The sequence below is a fragment of the Mauremys mutica genome, chromosome 10, assembly GCF_020497125.1.
Source record: "Mauremys mutica isolate MM-2020 ecotype Southern chromosome 10, ASM2049712v1, whole genome shotgun sequence".
Classification (NCBI taxonomy): Eukaryota; Metazoa; Chordata; order Testudines; family Geoemydidae; genus Mauremys; species Mauremys mutica.
Genome location: NC_059081.1, coordinates 36,120,232 through 36,139,181, shown reverse-complemented (window position 1 = coordinate 36,139,181; position 18,950 = coordinate 36,120,232). Strand labels below are relative to the sequence as shown.

Genomic DNA, 18,950 nt, shown 5'->3' with positions numbered 1-18,950 from the left:
CTTTCATGCAGCAATCTAATTACACTTGAAAAGGATTTCTCACATTTCATGAGCATAGTTTGAGGTAGTGAAAGACATATATGATATACAACTTTGGATGGGAGACTCCTCCAACCTACATACAATCACAGCCCCATGTTTGGGCAATGTACTGTACTCCTGGAGATATCCTGTGCCGCTACTCCTGCAGGATAGTTTCGTGGTGGGAGTATGCTGCTTAAACATTTGTAATTATTGCAGGAAACTGGCTACTTGTTCTACTTGTAAATTACTCCAAGTGGTCCCCACTATTGCATAGCAGAGGGGAATGTGTGGATCAGTGCTTGTAGAAATAGATAGTTTTGAACACTGTATTTGGGTTTCCCTACACAGAGATTTTTGCACATTCACTGTGACAAATATCTTCCTAAACTAAAATGATTACAGTCTGAATATTTCACAATTGTTTTAGAAAAAGTAGATGTAAAAAATAGTCAAAAGATAGATTTTATAAAGTGCTTTTTTATTATGCATTGTCAACAGTTAAATGATGTGTTGCTGTTTCATGCAAGCTAGAATGATGTTAAGATAGCAAAAACATACTATGCCATAAAAGTGTTAAGGATAAAAAGTGCTAAATCTGAATAAGATTGTACAATTTTAAATCTAAAACTGAGAAGCTGGTTTATCTAAAATTATTTTTGAAAAAAAAAATAGTAAAATAACCTCTGTTTTACTCCTGTTTTCCTGCATCTTGAATATTGTCCCAATTCTACATGTGTTGTTCATCTTCATGTCATTTCCTACATTTTTACACACCGTACTCTTTGCTGTCATGCACAGTAAACATCTCAGTGCTCCAAAGGGACATGATAATTTCAGAGAGACAGCAAAATGATATAATATCCGTTATTATTTGCTCACTGGTTGTAGCCCCTATTTTATTATTATTCCATTTCAAACCAAGTATTTCATGATGTTGCTAGAAAAATACTTTTCTAATAAAAGCTAACAAGAAAAATTTACATAATTTATCATGGAGAAACAGCTTATTTACCTATTGAAATAACAATACATGAAAAAAAATTGTAGAAATATTTTTCCTTATTCTTCTGCACACCAGGTGCATTACTTCTTAGTTCATTACAAATGATAAAGAACAATGTTGAATTAATGCATGTATCAGCAGGATAGTCATATTTTAAAATATTGCCTGCAGCATAAAGAATTGTAGAAATACAAATCATTTGCATCCTGAACTGAAAAAAAACACATCATATTTTTGCCTCTCCATTGACTGAAAGATAATGTAAGCAAAAATAAAATATGAATAATTGGTGATATATAATACAAATACACATTCATATATAATCTCTGTATATTAAGTTCCTTAAGAAGTGCCATAGAATAACTGGATTACATAAATGCCTAACCCACTAATTGTAGACATAATATTTTATTTGTGACAATTTTAGCTGATCATTTGTGTTATTCATAATCATCATAGCATCTATTTCTTTTGATTTGCTCTTCAACAGTGAGATAATCAGACTTGACTTTATCTCCTTGAGATGATGGAACAGCTATATATCTTGAGCTCAGTAAATCTAAACTTGTGCTTGTGCCATTTGCTGACACTTCCGTTATTTCACCTTCTTGACAGATATTGATATCATGTAGTTCCATATCAGAATTCCCATGTTCTTTTGAATATGGACTGGAAGCATTTTTAGTTATGTCTACAGAATCTAACAGACCTAAATCTAAGAACATGTCATCTTTTTCAGGAAAGGAAGGTGTTTTCACATTATCACCTAAAGTAGTATTTAAGCTATTGTCATTTTTTGATTTTTCCTCAACGCTTAGCAACTTGGTATCAAAAGGAAAAGCTGTATTAGTGGTTTCCTTTAAAACTAATATGTTGCTGGTACAAGATTTTTGACAAGTGGCATTTGTATTAATCTGAACAAGACTATATGAGGTAACTTTATCTTTGGAGTTTTGTTTTTCAAGTGTAATGTTTACAACATCTCTAGAAGAGCTCTCTTGAAATTCAGGTATACCAAGTAGTTCTGCATTTCTTGGTTGATTTTCTAGCTTTTCAAAAGCATATTCAAACATGGTGTGATTTGCATGGCTTAATTTTGTTACTGGATTAGGTATAACTGAGAGAGAGGTTTCCTGTCTACAAATGTTCAAGTGTGAAAAAGTTGTATAATTATTATTATTATTGTTATTCATATTAAACTCTTTATGATTATCTAGTACTGTCTCCTTATCAATGTTAGTAACCTGTAAAACTTCTACACCATCTGATTCATTAATTTTTTCATCTCGCTCCTTCTCAGCACTCTGCACAACTACATTATGTTCCTTTCCACTATCCTCTCTATTCTCTGATCCTTCTGTTTCATTCATCTTATCTTCCACATTCTCATTTTTTTCATCCATTTCCTTACTGCCTACTTCAGTTATCTTTGCTACATTGAAATTTATAACTTCTTCTCTCTTAGACACAGAACTAAAAGATGACTGTTGATTTTGTTGTGAGTCAACAATGTCATCTTTCTTTTGTTCTTCTTTCTCTCTGAGATCACTATGGGTATTTTCTAGCTGAGGTTCATTTTTATTGCCCAGAGGTGTATTTGTGTATGTTCTGGAGGCTTCTTGTGCAAAACCTTCCGGGGGCCACTTTGGCTTATTCATTTTAACCTCCTCTTCAACAGAAAATGTTTTTTGGGGTATAACATGATCTGTAGAAGGAGGCCATGTAATCTTTAATTTGCCTCTTTCTGTAGATCTTTTCAAATTGTCATCCAGAGTTTCAGAATGCACATATTGAATATCTGAATGCAAGTCTGGTTCAATTTCTGTATTAAGCTTAGATTCGATAGGTGTCTCGTAACTTGGATTTACCTCTTCAGCATGAACATTGCCAACTGAGCTTGTTTGGTCTTTGGAACTCCATAATTCTTTGTGTTGCTTGTGTCCAAAACCTTCATCATAATTTCCTTTAGACTTGAAAAGTTGCTTAAAATGGGGTTTACAGTATGATTGTCCATGGAGAGAGGCATAATTTCCCAAGCTGTCAAATGGAAGAAAATTTGTTTGATAGCATCTATAGATCTACCAAGAATAAATACACCAAGAATATTCAATTTTAGTTGACCGGATAAGTACTCAAAAATTGCAGTATCTATAGATATCTTTATGTATATTTTAGCAAAGAAACGATAACATTTATTTTTAATTTTAATGCATGGGTCTCATCAAAAAAAGGATCTTTAGTATTTGAAACCTTATGTATTGTAAATTCCTATAAAATCTAAAAATGTTGGTAACAACAACCTCACTTTTATATAATAAAAATAATAATTAAACTATATAAATGGATGATTATTTCCTACAGCTATAGAAACACTTTACAGTAAATGGACTAAACTTAATGAAAGTATAGGCTGCCAAGAGGAATAATCCCTCGCACTTTGTTTATGCTTTTTTAAAGTTCATGACAGTTGCTAGTGTATATGACAACCACTGAAGTCCTCTTTATTTTCCTACAGAAGAAGTGGAAAACATGCAGTACCGTCCAAGCTTCTCTACACTTCTCTATTAGCACACCTCAGTCCTTTTCTTGGACGACAGGATTTATTCATATGCATGTTTACTTAGGCCTGACTCCTGCTCCCAGTGAAGTAAAGGGAAAAATTCCTATTGACTTTAGAAGTACAGGGTCAGATCTATAATCCTTGCCTGGAAGAGCTCCCAGGTCTTTTGACCTGTGATCCAAAGCTCTATCTGCTGGTTAGCGTTGATAGGAACACGGTTGCCAGTTACAGCAGTACTTGCACCTGAGAAGCAGATTTTCTGTGAATGAATTGGTAGTTCCTCCTTACCTTAACTTACTGCCGCAGTGGTGACATCGGAAACATGATTTATGAAAGATTTGCTTGTCGACAACTAGACATTCCATTGGATAAACTTTCTTTTGACAAAGTATGCATGTTTCCTTTTCCTGAAGTTGCAGTTTCTAGAAACAATATTTTATAAAGGTCATATATCGGTCCTCAGCCATGTGTTAGAATTTATTTCTAAAAGATGTCACTTTATCAGTCCATGCACAAAATGAATGGTTTATATGGAAAGCTGCAATGCTGATTTTTGTCAGTTGATCCACGAATTGATAAGTAATCTACAAATTTTAGGGATAAACTATAATTCAACTAATTGTAATACTTTGAAAGCAAAAACCTGTTCACTTTTTCAGGTGAGTAGTTTCATGAATTTTAATAGGACTTCACTTCAGGAAGCCAAGCAGAATTTTGCCCTTTGCATGTAATAAACATTTTTTTCTTAAAGTGAGATGGTACCATAAAAAGAAATGTTAAATTGGATTGAGTATGTTTATATAGAACCCACCTCTTTGAATCGGCAATGTCATTTAAAGATATATACACAGAGGATGAATGTTTGAAACTGTGATTTGAAAGCTCTGCTTAATTATGCCAGAAGCAAATCAAGGAACTCCATTACTGCATTAACCTGAAAACTACATGCACATATGTTGCAAATATGATAGGATATAATTATTTGAGCTTTTTACAGTTTTCATTTTCATGGCTGGTATTTTGTTCAGTTAATTTGCAAGAGAGAATTAGCTACAATACTGATATTAGCTAATTATAACAAATCCCTTCTTTTATGAAGCATAATTGATTGTAAAGGAAACTAGCTATACTTCAAAGTACAAAACACCAGTAGAAAGTTTATTTCAGGAAGGTGAGGGGCAGGAAGAGAGGAAGATAACAGACAAGCTGCTGGGCTTGAGAAAGCTACAGTGCTATTCTGTCTTGATTTATGAATTGCTATAGCATGCATGAAATCCATCTTAACAGGCAAATACAAATAATACAGCATTAGAATGGGCTAAATTCTCTGCTGATGTAAATGGTGCTGCTCCATTATCATCCGAGTTCTGCATCCATTTACACCAGCAGAGAATGTGGCCCGCTCTAATGTTATATTATTTGTATTTGCCTGCTAGTACTGATTTTATAGCAATTCATAAATCAAGACAGAACAGCAGTGTAGACTATACAACTGTGCCTGTATCGCCTAGAGCTGTGCAAAACATCCAAGGAGAAATTAAAAATCTTCAAAATTTGCTTAGAAATTACCTGAATGCAAAATTTTCCCCATAAGTGAATAGACTAATCAAAGTTGATTGTGAAGTTATCTTTGTACTCAAGTCCCTGAAAATTTCAAGGCACTCTTTGTAGTACAGTCTGGATTTCGTTTCCTGTTGTTAGCCTGAGGGGAAGGCAGGTGGTTGAACTCACACAGTATTTTGATAGGTTCCCTGACTGTCTGAGGGATGTACACACCTGGATCTGGGGTGTGCAATTCCCAGCTCAGGAGACATTTCCATGCTAGCTGTGAGCTAGCAGGTTAAAAATAGAGCTTAGCCATGGCAGCATGAGTGGTGGGAGGGGATAGCTGCCCCAAGCATGTACTGGTCCAAGATGCCCCTCCCACCACTCACACTGCTGTAGCTATACTCTGTTTTCAGCACACTAGCTCAATCAGAGCTAGCCTGGGTATGCCTCCTCGAGCTGGGAATCACACCAAGTGTAGATATACCCTATGCCTTAGAAATATATACCTAAGCTAGAGACAGTGAGTGTACTAAGGCTATGTCTTCATTGTGCAGTTAACCCAGGAGGCAGGTATCCTGTCTGAGCACCATGGGTAGCCTTGCGTGGGTGTGAGCAACTACACTGCAATATAATATAATTAACTTAAAGCAGCTCCAAATTTGGGTCAGTGGTTTTTCTGTGTGGGTGGTAGAGAAGGTTGGGCTAAAATACAAGTAAGACCCAAATTAACTGTGCAGTGAAGACATTTTTTATTCATTTTCCCAGGCCTGGATGGAGCACTGAAGCCATGGGGACCCAGGCCTCTGTGAGAGAAGGAAGTGTCTCTCAGTGGCAGGGTCCTTAGAGAGGAGAGAGGAAGGGGATATTTCCCTCAGAACAATGGACAGTAGCGTGAAAGTGACATTTTGCATTTTTGTATATTTCAATGCAAGATAAAATTTCAGGGTATGAATTCATCCAACATGAAATGGCAAAAGTTTTCACATTAAATTTTGTAAACAACTTCTTTACTTTTGCACACATTTAATTAAAACCTACCCTAAACAAAACTCATTTTGTTCAAATTCAAGTTTTGTGATTTAGCAAACTTAGAACAGATGCATATAAAACATGCAGATTGTTATACCATTATTGCTATGTTGGATTGCATGCAAACACAGCAGTCACTTAACTATTTATCTCAGTTAAAAGCACAATGCCAGCTATTTGCTGCTGTAAGTAATGAAATGCATTCTATACGTATTTTTGTTCCAATACTAATTCAAATGCAATATTTACCTTGGCAAGAAAGTCCACAAAACTCAACATATCAGTATTTGTTAGTCACACACTCAGCACATCACTTAAAGCGTTTGGAAAGGGAAAATGATTAAAGATTGCTGAGAGAAAAAGAGAGAGAGCAAAAGTGAGGAAAAGTTTGTTAGTTTTATGTTACTTTGTTCTTTGATTATAAACACACTTTTCATTAATTGCACAATACTGAGGTTGAATCTTTTTTTTTTAACAGTTGTTAAGGTTTCTTCACCCTTCGCATGCTTATTTACCACTGATAAATGCTGATTCCTGGTGGACGCTACTTCTCACTTCAGCTTCAGAAGTATCTGAGACTGTGTAGCCAAGACTATTAAACACTCTTTCACTTTCCTGCCACGTGTTCTGAAAATTCCTTAGTAGTTCTTCTGGTGAATCAGCAGCAGAAATATCCAAAATGTGTCCTGAGATTACATCTTCATATGTTGGAGGTGCACGCTTGAAGCCAAATCCTGACTGCCTCCCATCAGCACTTTGTAATGTGGAGGTGGCAATCCCTGATTCAGTGACTGTGTTGGCAAATCTATCCAGACCAGAAGCATGGTCGCTATGATACTTTGCTTCCAAGCAAACCAGGGGTTCAAATGAGTGCTCTTTATCTTCACATTGCTTTTGTTTATAAGATATACCTTCCTTTGGGTCTCCTGGCTGCCTATAAGGAGATTTTCGGAAGGTATCTTTTCCCTTTTGATTCTCCAGAGATGTCAGTCCAAATTCATCCTTGCTAAATGTGTGTCTGTCTTGTTTTATTTTGCTATTCATTCCACCTCTTTCAAAAACTCTTTTCTTTGATTTCACATCAAATCCTGGATTGTCCTCTGATTTCCCTAATAACAAATCCATTTCATCTACACTCTCATAGTCTACTCTTTCAACTACTGTGACTGGTTCCTTTTTTGTATGTCTTATTTGCTCAGATGCTTCAAATCTACAAGTAAGCCCTGACTGGTCAATCTTAGGGACCCTAAAACTTACTGTATGTGGCTTTAAGCGTTCTGGAATGTTTACTGGATCTTGGTGCGCTTTGTTGTTATTTTTCTCTGCTCTTCTATTTTCTTCACGTGTTTCTTTTATGTCCTTTACTGTACCAGCAGTTACTTGAGATTCATTTATAGTTGCTGAGGATGAAGGCTCCATCATAGCATGTGTTTCAATTTTAATTTGTCTACGAAGAGTTGCAGGAGATTTAACAACCTCTGATCTTTTTTCTACAACTGGAACTGATGTTACTGACCAGTGTTGTGTTACTCCTTGAGATAGCTTTGCTGTCGTGCCTTTCAATTTGGCCAGTTGTTCAGAACGGCTCCTTGGAGGAGAGGGGGAAGAGGCTGGCCTTCGAATTGTAGATGTTGGTGTTGCAGATCTGCGTGGTGGGGGAGGAATAGGAGTACTTTTTCTTTGGATGGCAGGTGAAGAGAGTGCTTCCTTCAGAGGAGATTCTGTCCGTTTAGATTCAATTGTTATATAAGTAGGTGATGGCGATCGCATTCTTAATGCTGGAGAAGAAGTTCTGAATTCTGTTTGTTTGATTCCACTGGACTGCTGTATAATTTCACGGTGCACTGATTCTTCTTTTATAACCTCTTTCGTTTGGTGTGAATCTCTGCTGATTTTTGATATTTTCTGTGACAAGCCTCTAGAACTAACAGAGTCATTTCTGGATTTCACTGTTTTTGTGGACATCATAGCTGTCTGGATCATGTCTTCACATGAGGCTAGTATTTTGACTGCTTGATCTTTAATATCTGATAGCTCTTCTTTCATCCTTTCTAAATTATTTTCTGTTGCAATATGAACTATATTTTTCTTTCTTTCTTGGTCTACAAGCCATACCGGGATATTATTTAAAAATGTCTGAAATGCTTTCATACCATTTTTATTTGGCTCAGCTTCAAACTGTTTCACTCTAGACAAAACTTGCTGCAGTTCCTCCCGTTTCCTTAAGAATTCTAATATATCGACTGCAAATTTTTCATCATTCAGCTGTGATCCTTTTGATGGAGGAGAAAATAAAGGTTTGTTCTGTGTAATCTCTTGTTTTGGATCTGTTTTCTTTGGAAGGACTTGTTTTAGTTGTATGCCCTTGTCTGTGGCACATTTGCTTTCTTGCAAACTATTATATTGCTGGGATAACTTTTTATTTTGAACTTTATTTTCAGAAACACACACATTCTTTTGCTCAACAATTTGAGTCTGTGAGTCATGACGTGTATCAATTACCTTTTGCTTGACTACTTTCTCTGTTGATTTATTCTTAAACTGATCTTGTTTTTCTGGAATTGTTACTTTTGCTTCTTTTGGACAAACTAATACCAGGCCCTCATTTACTACTTTAGCCACTGAGACTTTCTCATGCTTGAATTCTCCTTTTTCTGTTTCTTTCTCATTAACTAATTTTTGTTTCACTTGACTGGCATCTTTTTGGCTTACTTCTTGCATATTCTCTATGTGTTCTAAAGGTGGTTTTTCCCTCAGCACCTTTCTATCAACATGCTTCTGGTGATATTCTTTTGCAACACTTTGTTTTTTCCTAGTGTTAGTACTTATATCTTCTCTCTGTTTTTCCTGATTTTGTTGTTTGACAACATTTTGAACATTAGTTCCCTGTTGTTTTTTGTGTGTCTCAGAATCTTTGTGTGTTTCATGTAAGCTTTGATCTACAATTGGAAGCTTGATAGTTTTAACTTTGAAATGAGGGGAGATAATTTTATTTTTGGACACGTGCAACTGCTCCACAGTCTTCAGCTGCTCTGCCTTATGCAAAGTATGTTCTTGATGGATTTGTTCCATTTGACAAGTTAAATTATGTTTTGGAAGATCCTTTGAACCTTCCAGTAATTTTTTTCTAATGTGATCTTCTGCTGAGGTTTCTAAAATGTTCTGAAGCTGCTCAGTAGCTGATGATACTACTAATGATGCAGACAGTTGTTTACCTCGAGATCCTGTTGCTTGTAAACTGACTTGAAAGTCAGAATCAGAGGGTGTCATTTTTTGTGGAGTTACAGAGGGAACTGAACCTTGTAAAGGAGTTTGATCCTGCTTGCTTGATTTTTTAAATGGTACACAATTTTCTGACTCTGTTTGAACTGGACTTCCCCGAGTCTCGCTGTTTATTCTGACAGTCTCGTGACAAAAACTTTTGACTTGCACTTTCTCCATCTCCTCCCTTTGCTGTCTGTATTTTTCTTCAGCAATCATTAAAGGGGTTTTAAATTTTCTGACATAAGGTTTAGGTTTTATTTGTGTTGGCTCTGCTGGAAGGGAAGGAGATCTTGTAAGAGGAAAGACCACTCTTTTCTTGGCCAGTGGTGTCTCTTGCAGAGCTTTGGGTGGAGGATTAATCACTTCTGAAACAGAGGATGGCCTTTTTATCCCTTCTATTTTTGTATGAGTTGTCTCCTGTTTCTGTTCATGGCTAACCACATTCACTAGAGCTGTGGAATTTTTGCTTTCTCCCGCTGCTGTGGTAATATCCATTTCTCTGTGTGTCTGAAGAACAGTTGGTTCAATTTTTGGAGGTGTTTTAGACTTGTTAATGTCTAGCCCCTTAGAAGGATCCATTTTGAGGAATTTCTTTGAAGATGGAACTCCAGCTGGTTTACGTGATGATGTTTTAGCCCTGGCATTAAATTGCAGTGGCTCAGGCACAAACTGTTCTGGATATTTTGGAAAATGTTCTTTCTTTTGCTTTGGCTGAGAAACAGGAAAAATCACCAGGGGAGGGGGTGGGGGTGGTAGAGGGAGAGCAGGCAGAAACTCACTTTCAGATTTGTCATCTATTGGTGGTGGGGGAGGAGGAAAAAAATCAAACTCAGCTTTGGTCTTGTCGATAGGTGATGGAGGTGAAGGAAACATATGTCTATCAGATGGCATCATTAATGGAGGTGGAGGAGGCGGCAGAGGAAATTCAATTTCAGATGATGCTACTGATGGTGGTGGTGGTGGAGAAGGAGGGGGTGATGGTGGTGGAGTAGATGAGGAATCTATTTCTGACTTAGCTTTCCCCACAGCATTCTTGGCTGGATTTAGAGGATTTTTCACTGCAAATTGGAAGTCTGACTTAGCAGGTTCCACTTTAGTCTTTTCTATAAACTGTCCTACAGATTTCTTATTTTGCTGATGAACATCTCTCTTTTGCTTCCTTTCAGTTTCTTTAAATTTATTGAGTGCTTCCTGTGCGACTTTTACTTCTTGTTTGTTGTTTATATTCTGTTCTGCTGTCATGGAAACTACAGCTTGCCCCAGCTGAACGTTTATTTCATTCTCTGCAATAACCTCTCTAGAATGCTGCGCTTGTTTTGTTTCTTGCTTTATCACTTGCTTTTGAAAATGGCCAGTCACCTTAGAAATCCCACTAGACGGCATTTTAACTGGTTGTCGTGTAGTTCTGGATTTGGAGCTATCAACATCAGTTGACATTTTTGCCTTTTGTCTTGTCTCCTTCTGACAGCGTAGGTTGGAATATTCATTGTCTTTATGCTCATGAAGTAGATTCTGCCTCTTTTCAGCTATTTTTTCTATGGACTGCACACTACTGGTGGTGCTATCCTTTTTCAGAGCTCTACATGTCTCTGATTTCTCTGTTCTCACATCTCTCTTAACTTTACCACGGAGAGAAGACTGGCTGGTCACATGTTTTGCTTCTTTTTTTACATTGCCTTGGACTCTGCTTTTATCCATTGATTCATCCACTTTTTTGATGACCATGTGTTGAGAATTAGATAAGCTCTTTATATGTTTTTTATCTACATCAAGAGACTCAGTGCTCTGTTCTTGTTCTAAATGGATCTTTCTGGTACCTTGTCCACCTTCTTTGAGGAAAGTCTCATTTTCAGCATGTGTTTCCTCATGATGTTCATGGACAGATTTAACATTCTTTTGCAGATTATGTGACCTGTTATTTTGGTGCTGGGCTATATGCTGTGTCTGGTTGGTGCTTTTTATATCTTCATGACCATTTACTTGATGTTGTACAATTTTCTTTTCCGCAGAGGCTTCTAGGATGTTTTGTCCAGCAGTCTGAATATCTCCTCTGATTACATCTTCTGTGTCTACATTCTTGAAAGACTGCAGAGCTTCTTTTAAAGATCTTAATGTTGACTCAAGGTCACCTCGAACAACCTCTTGTTTCAGGACTTCAATTTTTGTGGTTATTTCTTTTTCAAGGGACTCAATGGCCTGCTTAATATCACCAGGTATGACATCAGGCTTCTCTGTTTCTTTCAGTTGATGGGCTGATTCTTTAAGAGACTTCAGTATTGTGAGAATGTCGGCTTTTATAATTTCTTCCTTTTCTATAAATGTTCTCTGATTTATGGCCTGACTGAGGGAATTTAAAGTTGCTTTCAAATCACCTTTTATAATATCTTGTTTGTTTACATTACAAGATGTATTTTGTGGTTCTGTCATAAAAATTTTAACTGCATTAGCCACATCTCCAGGGATGATGTCAGTTTCATTAACTGTACGTTGAGTCTGAAACTTCTGTTTCTTTAGTAACAGTTTTGTGCCTTCTACATCACCACCAATTATTTCCTCCTCCTCCTCCTCTTGTTTCCTTGTTGTAATTGTTTCAGTTGACCCTGTCTGGAGTAGTTTCAGATAATCCAAAGCTCCAGATTCTATGCATGTTGTGAAAAACTGAACGTTTCCCCTCTCTGAATCATCTATTTTAGCTCTTTGGGATAGTTCATTATTCATTGTGGAAGACAGAAGGTTGTGAATAGTATGTTTCACATCACCACCTATCACTTCATCACGCTGGATTTTATTGTCAGCTCTTTTGTGAAGGAGAGAATAGAGTGTCATGTTAATATCACCTCTCTCATTTTCCTGAATTAAAATTCCTCGTTTTACAGAACTATCCTGACTAAACAGGTTTTTTATAGCTTGCTGTATATCACCTCTCACTATCTCTTCTTTTTCAACATGAACATCTGTTGATTTGTTCAATAATTGAGCTTTGGTCAAATCGACATTGCCCTTTTCATCTTCATTTACTGTAATTTCTCTTTTGGTAATGCTTCTTTTGGACAACAGGTTCCTCATTATGTTTCCTAGATCCCCTCTAATAATCTCTTCCTTTTGTATTTCAGGAGTCTCTTGATTCATTAGTTTATATTTTGCCATTCTGACATCTCCAATTTCATTTGCCTCAAGGATAATTCCATGATACTCAATGACTTTGTGAGAGTAAAGTTCTTTTAAAGTTTCTTTGATACTTTTCCCTATAATTTCTTGCTTTTCAACCTTATTTTCATTAAATTCATGGAAAGGTGTCGTTTCAAAAAGCCAGGTTGTTGTCTTTACATCTGACTGAGGAATTTTTTCCCTGGTTATTTTGATTTCACTTTCATCAGTTTCCTTAATGGAATCTAAAGGCTGGTTTTCAAAAAGCCACACAGCATGCTGAACATCACCTTCTTGCACATCTTCCTTTGTGACTGTCTTGACATCTTTATACTCTGACCCCTCTCCTCTAATCTCATCTAGAGTGTGTGTTTCAAATAACCAAGTGGAAGTTTTAACATTGCCCCATTGGATTTCACTGACACTTACTGTTCTTACATACATGCCTTTATTGAATCCCTCAGACTCAAATAATTGTTTGTTGGCCTTCACATCACCACCCTGGACACTGTCAATAGTTGGCACAATTAATTTTTCATCATCTGAAATTCTGTCCAGTGGTCGTGTTTCAAATCTGTATCTGACAGAACTCACATCTCCTTTCTGAATATCTTCCTGGGTGACAGCTCTAATAACATACACATTATCTGATTCATTAATAGATCCTAAAGGTTTTGTTTCAAACAACCACCTAGTCCCACGTACATCTCCATGAATCACTTCTTTCTTCTTAACTGTTGTCACTTCATGATAATACCCTTCTTTGTCTTGAATTGCATAAAGTGGCTGGGTTTCAAACAGCATTCTGTAGTTTTTCACATTTCCCTTTGTTATTTCTTCACTAACAGTTTTCTTGGTGGTGGTATCTGCAGATCCATCTTTAATCTGGTCTAAAGAAAATGTCTCAAATATAAACCAGCCTTTTTTTACATTCCCACCGTATATATCTGTAACAGTTCTGACTAATGTAGCATCTTCTTGGTTTTCTTTTATTGCATCAATAGAGTGGTTTTCAAAAAGCCATCGACAATGTAGAACATTTCCTTTCTGTATATCTTCACTTTGCACAGTTTTAATTTTTTCCAAAACGTCCTCTGAACTGAAATGTATGGAATCTAGTGACTGATTTTCAAATTTATATTTCATGGTGGAAACATCCCCAGGCTGGATATCAATTTCCACTACTCGTTTGAATTCCTTTTCTTCTTCTCCTTGTATATTTTCTAGATTTTCTGTCTCAAAAAGGAAACATGCTGTGCGGACATCACTTCCTTGAATATCCTCCTGATTCACAGTGCGTAATTTCACTCTTGTTTCCGATTCATCTTTTATTGTATCAAGCGGCTGGGTTTCAAAGAGCCAAGTACAGGTTTTGACATCTCCTTTATGTACTTCTTCACTGTCAGTCACTATCTCAACCTTGTCATACAGTGATTCCATTGGCTGAGTTTCAAACAGCCATCTACACATTTTGACATCTCCTTTAATGATGTCTGTAGTCTGTTCTGTTTTACTTTCTTCACTTTCCATATTGCTAAAATGTTTAATAGAATCAAGAGGCTGAGTTTCAAACAACCATTTAGCTGTTTTCACGTCACCTGATTCTACTTCTTGTGAAGATATTCCTTTGATAATCTGGATTTTTTTAATGCTCTCATCAAATTGGTCAACAGGCCTTGTTTCAAACAGCCACCTGCAGCTTCTTACATCACCTCTTAAAACTTCTTCTTGTCGGATTGTTTTAACTTCATGATATTTCCCAAGACTATCTTGAATTGCATATAATGGAGTTGTTTCAAAAAGAGCTTTATTCAACTCTACAGTTCCTCTCCTTATTTCTTCCACATGGATTTTATGTGATTCATCATATTTACTTAAATTGCTTGATTCAAATATATGTTTGCAGCTACTCACATCTCCTCTGTCAACTTCTTCAAGTTTCACTGTTGTTATAAATTCCTTTCTTTCTTCTCTAATCTGTTCAAGAGGTTTAGTCTCAAAAATCCATTTTTGATGTCTCACATCACCTTTTTCTTCCTCAGTGGCAACCACCTTTTGAAGCTTACCAACATCTGGGCTATCTTTTAAAGCATCTATTGGTAGTGTTTCAAATAAATGTTTAGTAGTGCTTACATCACCTCCTATTATTTCTTCAGGTGGCAGATGAGTTGTGTCATCATTATCTTTTAGGGTATCAAGAGGCTGAGTCTCAAAAATCCAGCATTTTCTGCAGACATCAGCCCCTAGAATAGCTTCCTTCTCAATGACAGATACTTCTGAATCCTCCTTGATAGTATCCAAAGGTTGCGTTTCAAACACCCACTTTGCCTTGTGCACACCACCTTTGATGCTTTCCTCCACAGAGATTCCACGAACAACATTAATTTCCACAGAATCTTTGTTAATCATATCTAGGGGCCGTGTTTCAAACATCCAACGTGCTGTTCTAACATCTCCTTTTTCAATGTCTTCTCGGTGAACAGTTTTAATCTCCAATATTTGACCTAAGCTGTCTTTAATAACATACATTGGTTGAGTTTCAAAATGCTTTATGCTTCTCTTCACATCTCCTTTAATCTCTTTAAGCTCAGATTTGAGCTGCAGCAAGTTAACTTCATCCACTGAGTATAGCTGCCCAAGTTTATCCAGATGCTGGGTTTCAAACATGTACCTCACAGTTTTGACATCACCTCCAGTAATTTCTTTAATGAAAGTTTCATCTTGTTCATTGTCATGATGAATTTTATTCATTGAATCTAATGGCTGTGTTTCAAACATCCACGTGGCTGTGCGGACATCTCCTCTAGCTAAATCTGGAATTTTGTCTGTATTTTCTGCAGAGTTTGAAGAATGTGTACCCAGTGCATTGATAGGTTGTGTTTCAAACATCCAGGTAGTATATTTTACGTCTCCACCTGTAATGATTTCTTGATCTGCAATACTTTTAATGTTGCTCAGTTCAGGAGATTCATCTTTGATTGAATCCAAAGGCTGGTTCTCAAAGACCCATCTCATAGACTGAACCTCTCCTTTTAGGATTTCGTCCCATTCTAAGTATTCTCTCTCAGGGCTCATACACTTCTGAGAGCTATTATCAGTGTTTTCAAAGACATATCTAGTTTGCTGTACATCTCCTAACACAGAGCTGCCTATTTCAACCTTACTAGATACAATATCAGAAACTTCATTAAAATATTCTTTTTCTAAATTCTTTCTTAATTCTGGGTGAATATGTTTGTATAAACGTTTTAATTCATATAAATTTCTTTGCTTTGAATATAAATCTTTGGGGACTATGGGCTTTGCTGGAGAGGTGGATGGTTCAGGGGACTGGGAAAACTCTTTCATTTCTGATGGCGCTTGTAGTATGTTTGGTGGTGGAGGAGGGGAAAACTCTTCTGTGCTTCCATATTTAGGGGAGTTGGTGTAAGCTGTAACAGCAGCAGCAGTTCCATATTCTGTTTTTCGTGTTACAGAAGTTTCATGTACTCTACTTTCTGAAGCAGTGGCAGCAGAAGAGAAGCTCACTGCAGAAGGCCATACAATGTCTTGGAACTCATTTTCAATCTTTAGGGGACAAAATTAGTAGTTTAAAAAAATCATTTCTAAGATCCCAGCTTTTATTCATTCTATTCAAAGGGCTTAGTCCTGCAAGATGCTGAGCAATGGGATTGCAATGGGAGTTGAAGAGCCCAGCACCTCCAGAAGTTGCTCAGAGCCTTGTAGAATTGAGCGTAAAGGGAACATGCTATTTTAACACAGCCTACATAAGGAAGGTAATGTACTTCTTTCAAAGAGGTGCACAGTGATTTTGCAGCTTTGCTTTCTCTGCTGCAACCAATGCACATTGTATCATTTATCAGCAGTTTATATTTGTTCCATTCATTGATTAAATTGATATTCTCTGCATTTACCTCTGATGAACCAAGGTGTCTACCAAACATTTTGAAGAAAAATAATAATTTTTTTTTACATGAGTCAAAGGAGAGAGAGAGAAGATTGCATGCAGCAGAGGAAGACAATGGAAAAAACAAAGATTTTTTGTAAAAGCTTTACTTTATAATATAATATAAATATATTTGTTAGATTTACTTAATATAATTTTCATTACTTCTTACTTAATCTGTAAACAGTTTCCAAACCCACCCATGTTCCCACCATTTCCACAATGTAGTATTTATTTTAAAAATCAACTAAACAATCAAAATATGAATATGCTGAGATTTGAGCAATTGCACAAAGGGCAATGTTTCAACATTCTGGCTAACCTGAACACTGCTAGTCTACATATACAGAAATTCCACTTATTAAAAGCACAGACCTTAGTATGCTTTGCAGGTATTGCAATCTCCCTGTCTGAGAGAAGAGCCTTTTCCTGGGCTGTCTGTTCAAAGTGCTGTTTTAAAAACTGTGTTGAAATCTTTGGGATCTCTTCATTCATAGTTTCATTGACTACTGCAATAAGAAAAGAAGAACAAAAGGGTTTTTCTAAGCCTGGTATTTTATTATAATTGTCTAACAGTGAGTTATTAAAAAAAAAGAGTTATTAAACCAATTGTACTCAACCTTGCAGAACTGTAGAGTCACTCGGATGAAGACACAGAAAACCATAGAATAATTGCAAAGTGACATATCACATATTGTTTTGCAATGTGTAACTTGTGTTAATGTCAGGACTAGAGCTGGTTGAATACTGAAAAATCAGCTTTCATGAACATTATTCATATTGTGCAGAGCTGTTATTTCAACCATAATTTTACCCATTATTATTATTAAATGGGTTTTTGTTTTAACAAATGTTAGGAGAATGGATTTTCTTCATGGCCCCAAGTTAATAGATCTTTTAACATGTGCTTAAAGTCCAGCTCATTTACAAAGCGCTTCAGCAGGTACTTAAATTAGCATGTGCTCCTTAAATCCCATCAAAGTCAATGGGTGTGTTTTGCTGAATAGAAATGGATTACTGGGCCCATATATTCACCTGTGAACAATGGTATTTTTGTGCGAACAAGTGTATATGCTGTTTGTCATTTCTTAGTCTTTATTCTCCTGCTTAAAATCTTCCTGATTTTCTTACCTGTTTCATCAATATGTTGAGTGAAATTAGAAGCCTTGCTTGTCTGATGGGTAGATTGTTCAACATGAGAAACCTGTGGACAAAATTTTTATTTTAATATAGGATTTAGTGTAATATGTCTAAGTTTTCTATTTGCATGCAGACACACAGAACAAATGCTTTATGAAGGTAAAGTCTGAATGAAAACCCAACTAATTAACACATTGAAGCAACACTTATAAAACACCTATTTTAAAATGATTGCCTACCACAAAATCAGGGAAGTTTCCACTAGCACATCAAAATCTTGTTATACTAAGTGGTAACAGAGTTAAAAAGCAAAGCAAATAAGCAGTCTCAATATCAGCATCTCTGTACAGTGGCCTGGTGACATAATTATTAATTGATACACTTAACCTCTTCTGTTTGAAAGGCTTCCAACTGAGTTCCTTTGGAGGTCACTTTCTTCTGTTCAGCTTCTCTGCTGCTGCTTGATACCGTGAGCTGACTACTACTTGTCACCTCCTAAAGACAAAGTAATTACACATTAACAGTTTAAGGTTAAATTGAAAAACTTAATGTTTGCCTATGAATGTCTTTTCACTAACGTTATCACTTAAACAGCATGGTTTGAGAAATATATTTTTAGCAGGTTACATTATTAATGTAGTTTGTATGGATAAGAACTATAAACAACCAAAGACAGGCCTTGTTATATAATAGAACATATGTTGTCATTTCATTACTGCAGTCTGAGTTTGAGATGCAGGTACTGAAGTTCCATGGATAAGCATAAGGTGCAAAGTGATAAGCACATGACGTTTGTATGTGCACAAATGGAGGGTGCATAGACACATTCAAACTCATACTGCCTTCTGTCTTAACAGAAGATCCAATGTAATATATGTGCTGCTTTTATATTTGAAAAGAAAGGCAATTGTGGTCTAATAGACTGAGCAAAGGGCTAAAAGTTTTGAGATATAGTTTTATATCTGTGTAAACTAAATTAATGTATATGATGCCTATCATGGTGACAGTTGCATTCAGTTTCATTCCAGATTCTGCCACTGACTTGCTTTCTGACCTAGTGCAAGTCAATTAACTGTGCCTCATTTACCTATCTGGTAAACATTCTTTCCATTTTACAATCTTCATAAAGTGCTTTGAGACTCCCTGATGAAAAGCATTCTATAAGTACAAACTATTATTATTTATATCCATTTGCACAAGTTTTTTGAATATTTTGCAATCTATGCTTGACAAGTCCACTCACCTATTTGTCTATATCGATTAGGAAACTCCTTTGTAAAAGAGGGACT

The 18,950-nt window shown here is 36.3% G+C and overlaps 1 protein-coding gene across 1 annotated transcript in view; it reads right to left on the bottom strand.

The window, feature by feature from the left end:
* Positions 1-2,933: 2,933 nt before the first annotated feature.
* The window catches only part of XIRP2 (xin actin binding repeat containing 2), a 155,894-nt gene continuing 139,877 nt past the window's right edge, over positions 2,934-18,950 (bottom strand). Inside the window, exons 5-10 of the mRNA XM_045033069.1 lie at positions 18,049-18,156; positions 17,653-17,725; positions 16,897-17,030; positions 6,680-16,142; positions 3,876-4,009; positions 2,934-3,064 (exon numbers count right to left, since the gene is read on the bottom strand). Of these exons, the coding sequence (XP_044889004.1) occupies positions 3,915-4,009; positions 6,680-16,142; positions 16,897-17,030; positions 17,653-17,725; positions 18,049-18,156 (9,873 nt within the window). The 3' untranslated portion in view covers positions 2,934-3,064; positions 3,876-3,914. The remainder of the gene's footprint in view (positions 3,065-3,875; positions 4,010-6,679; positions 16,143-16,896; positions 17,031-17,652; positions 17,726-18,048; positions 18,157-18,950) is intronic.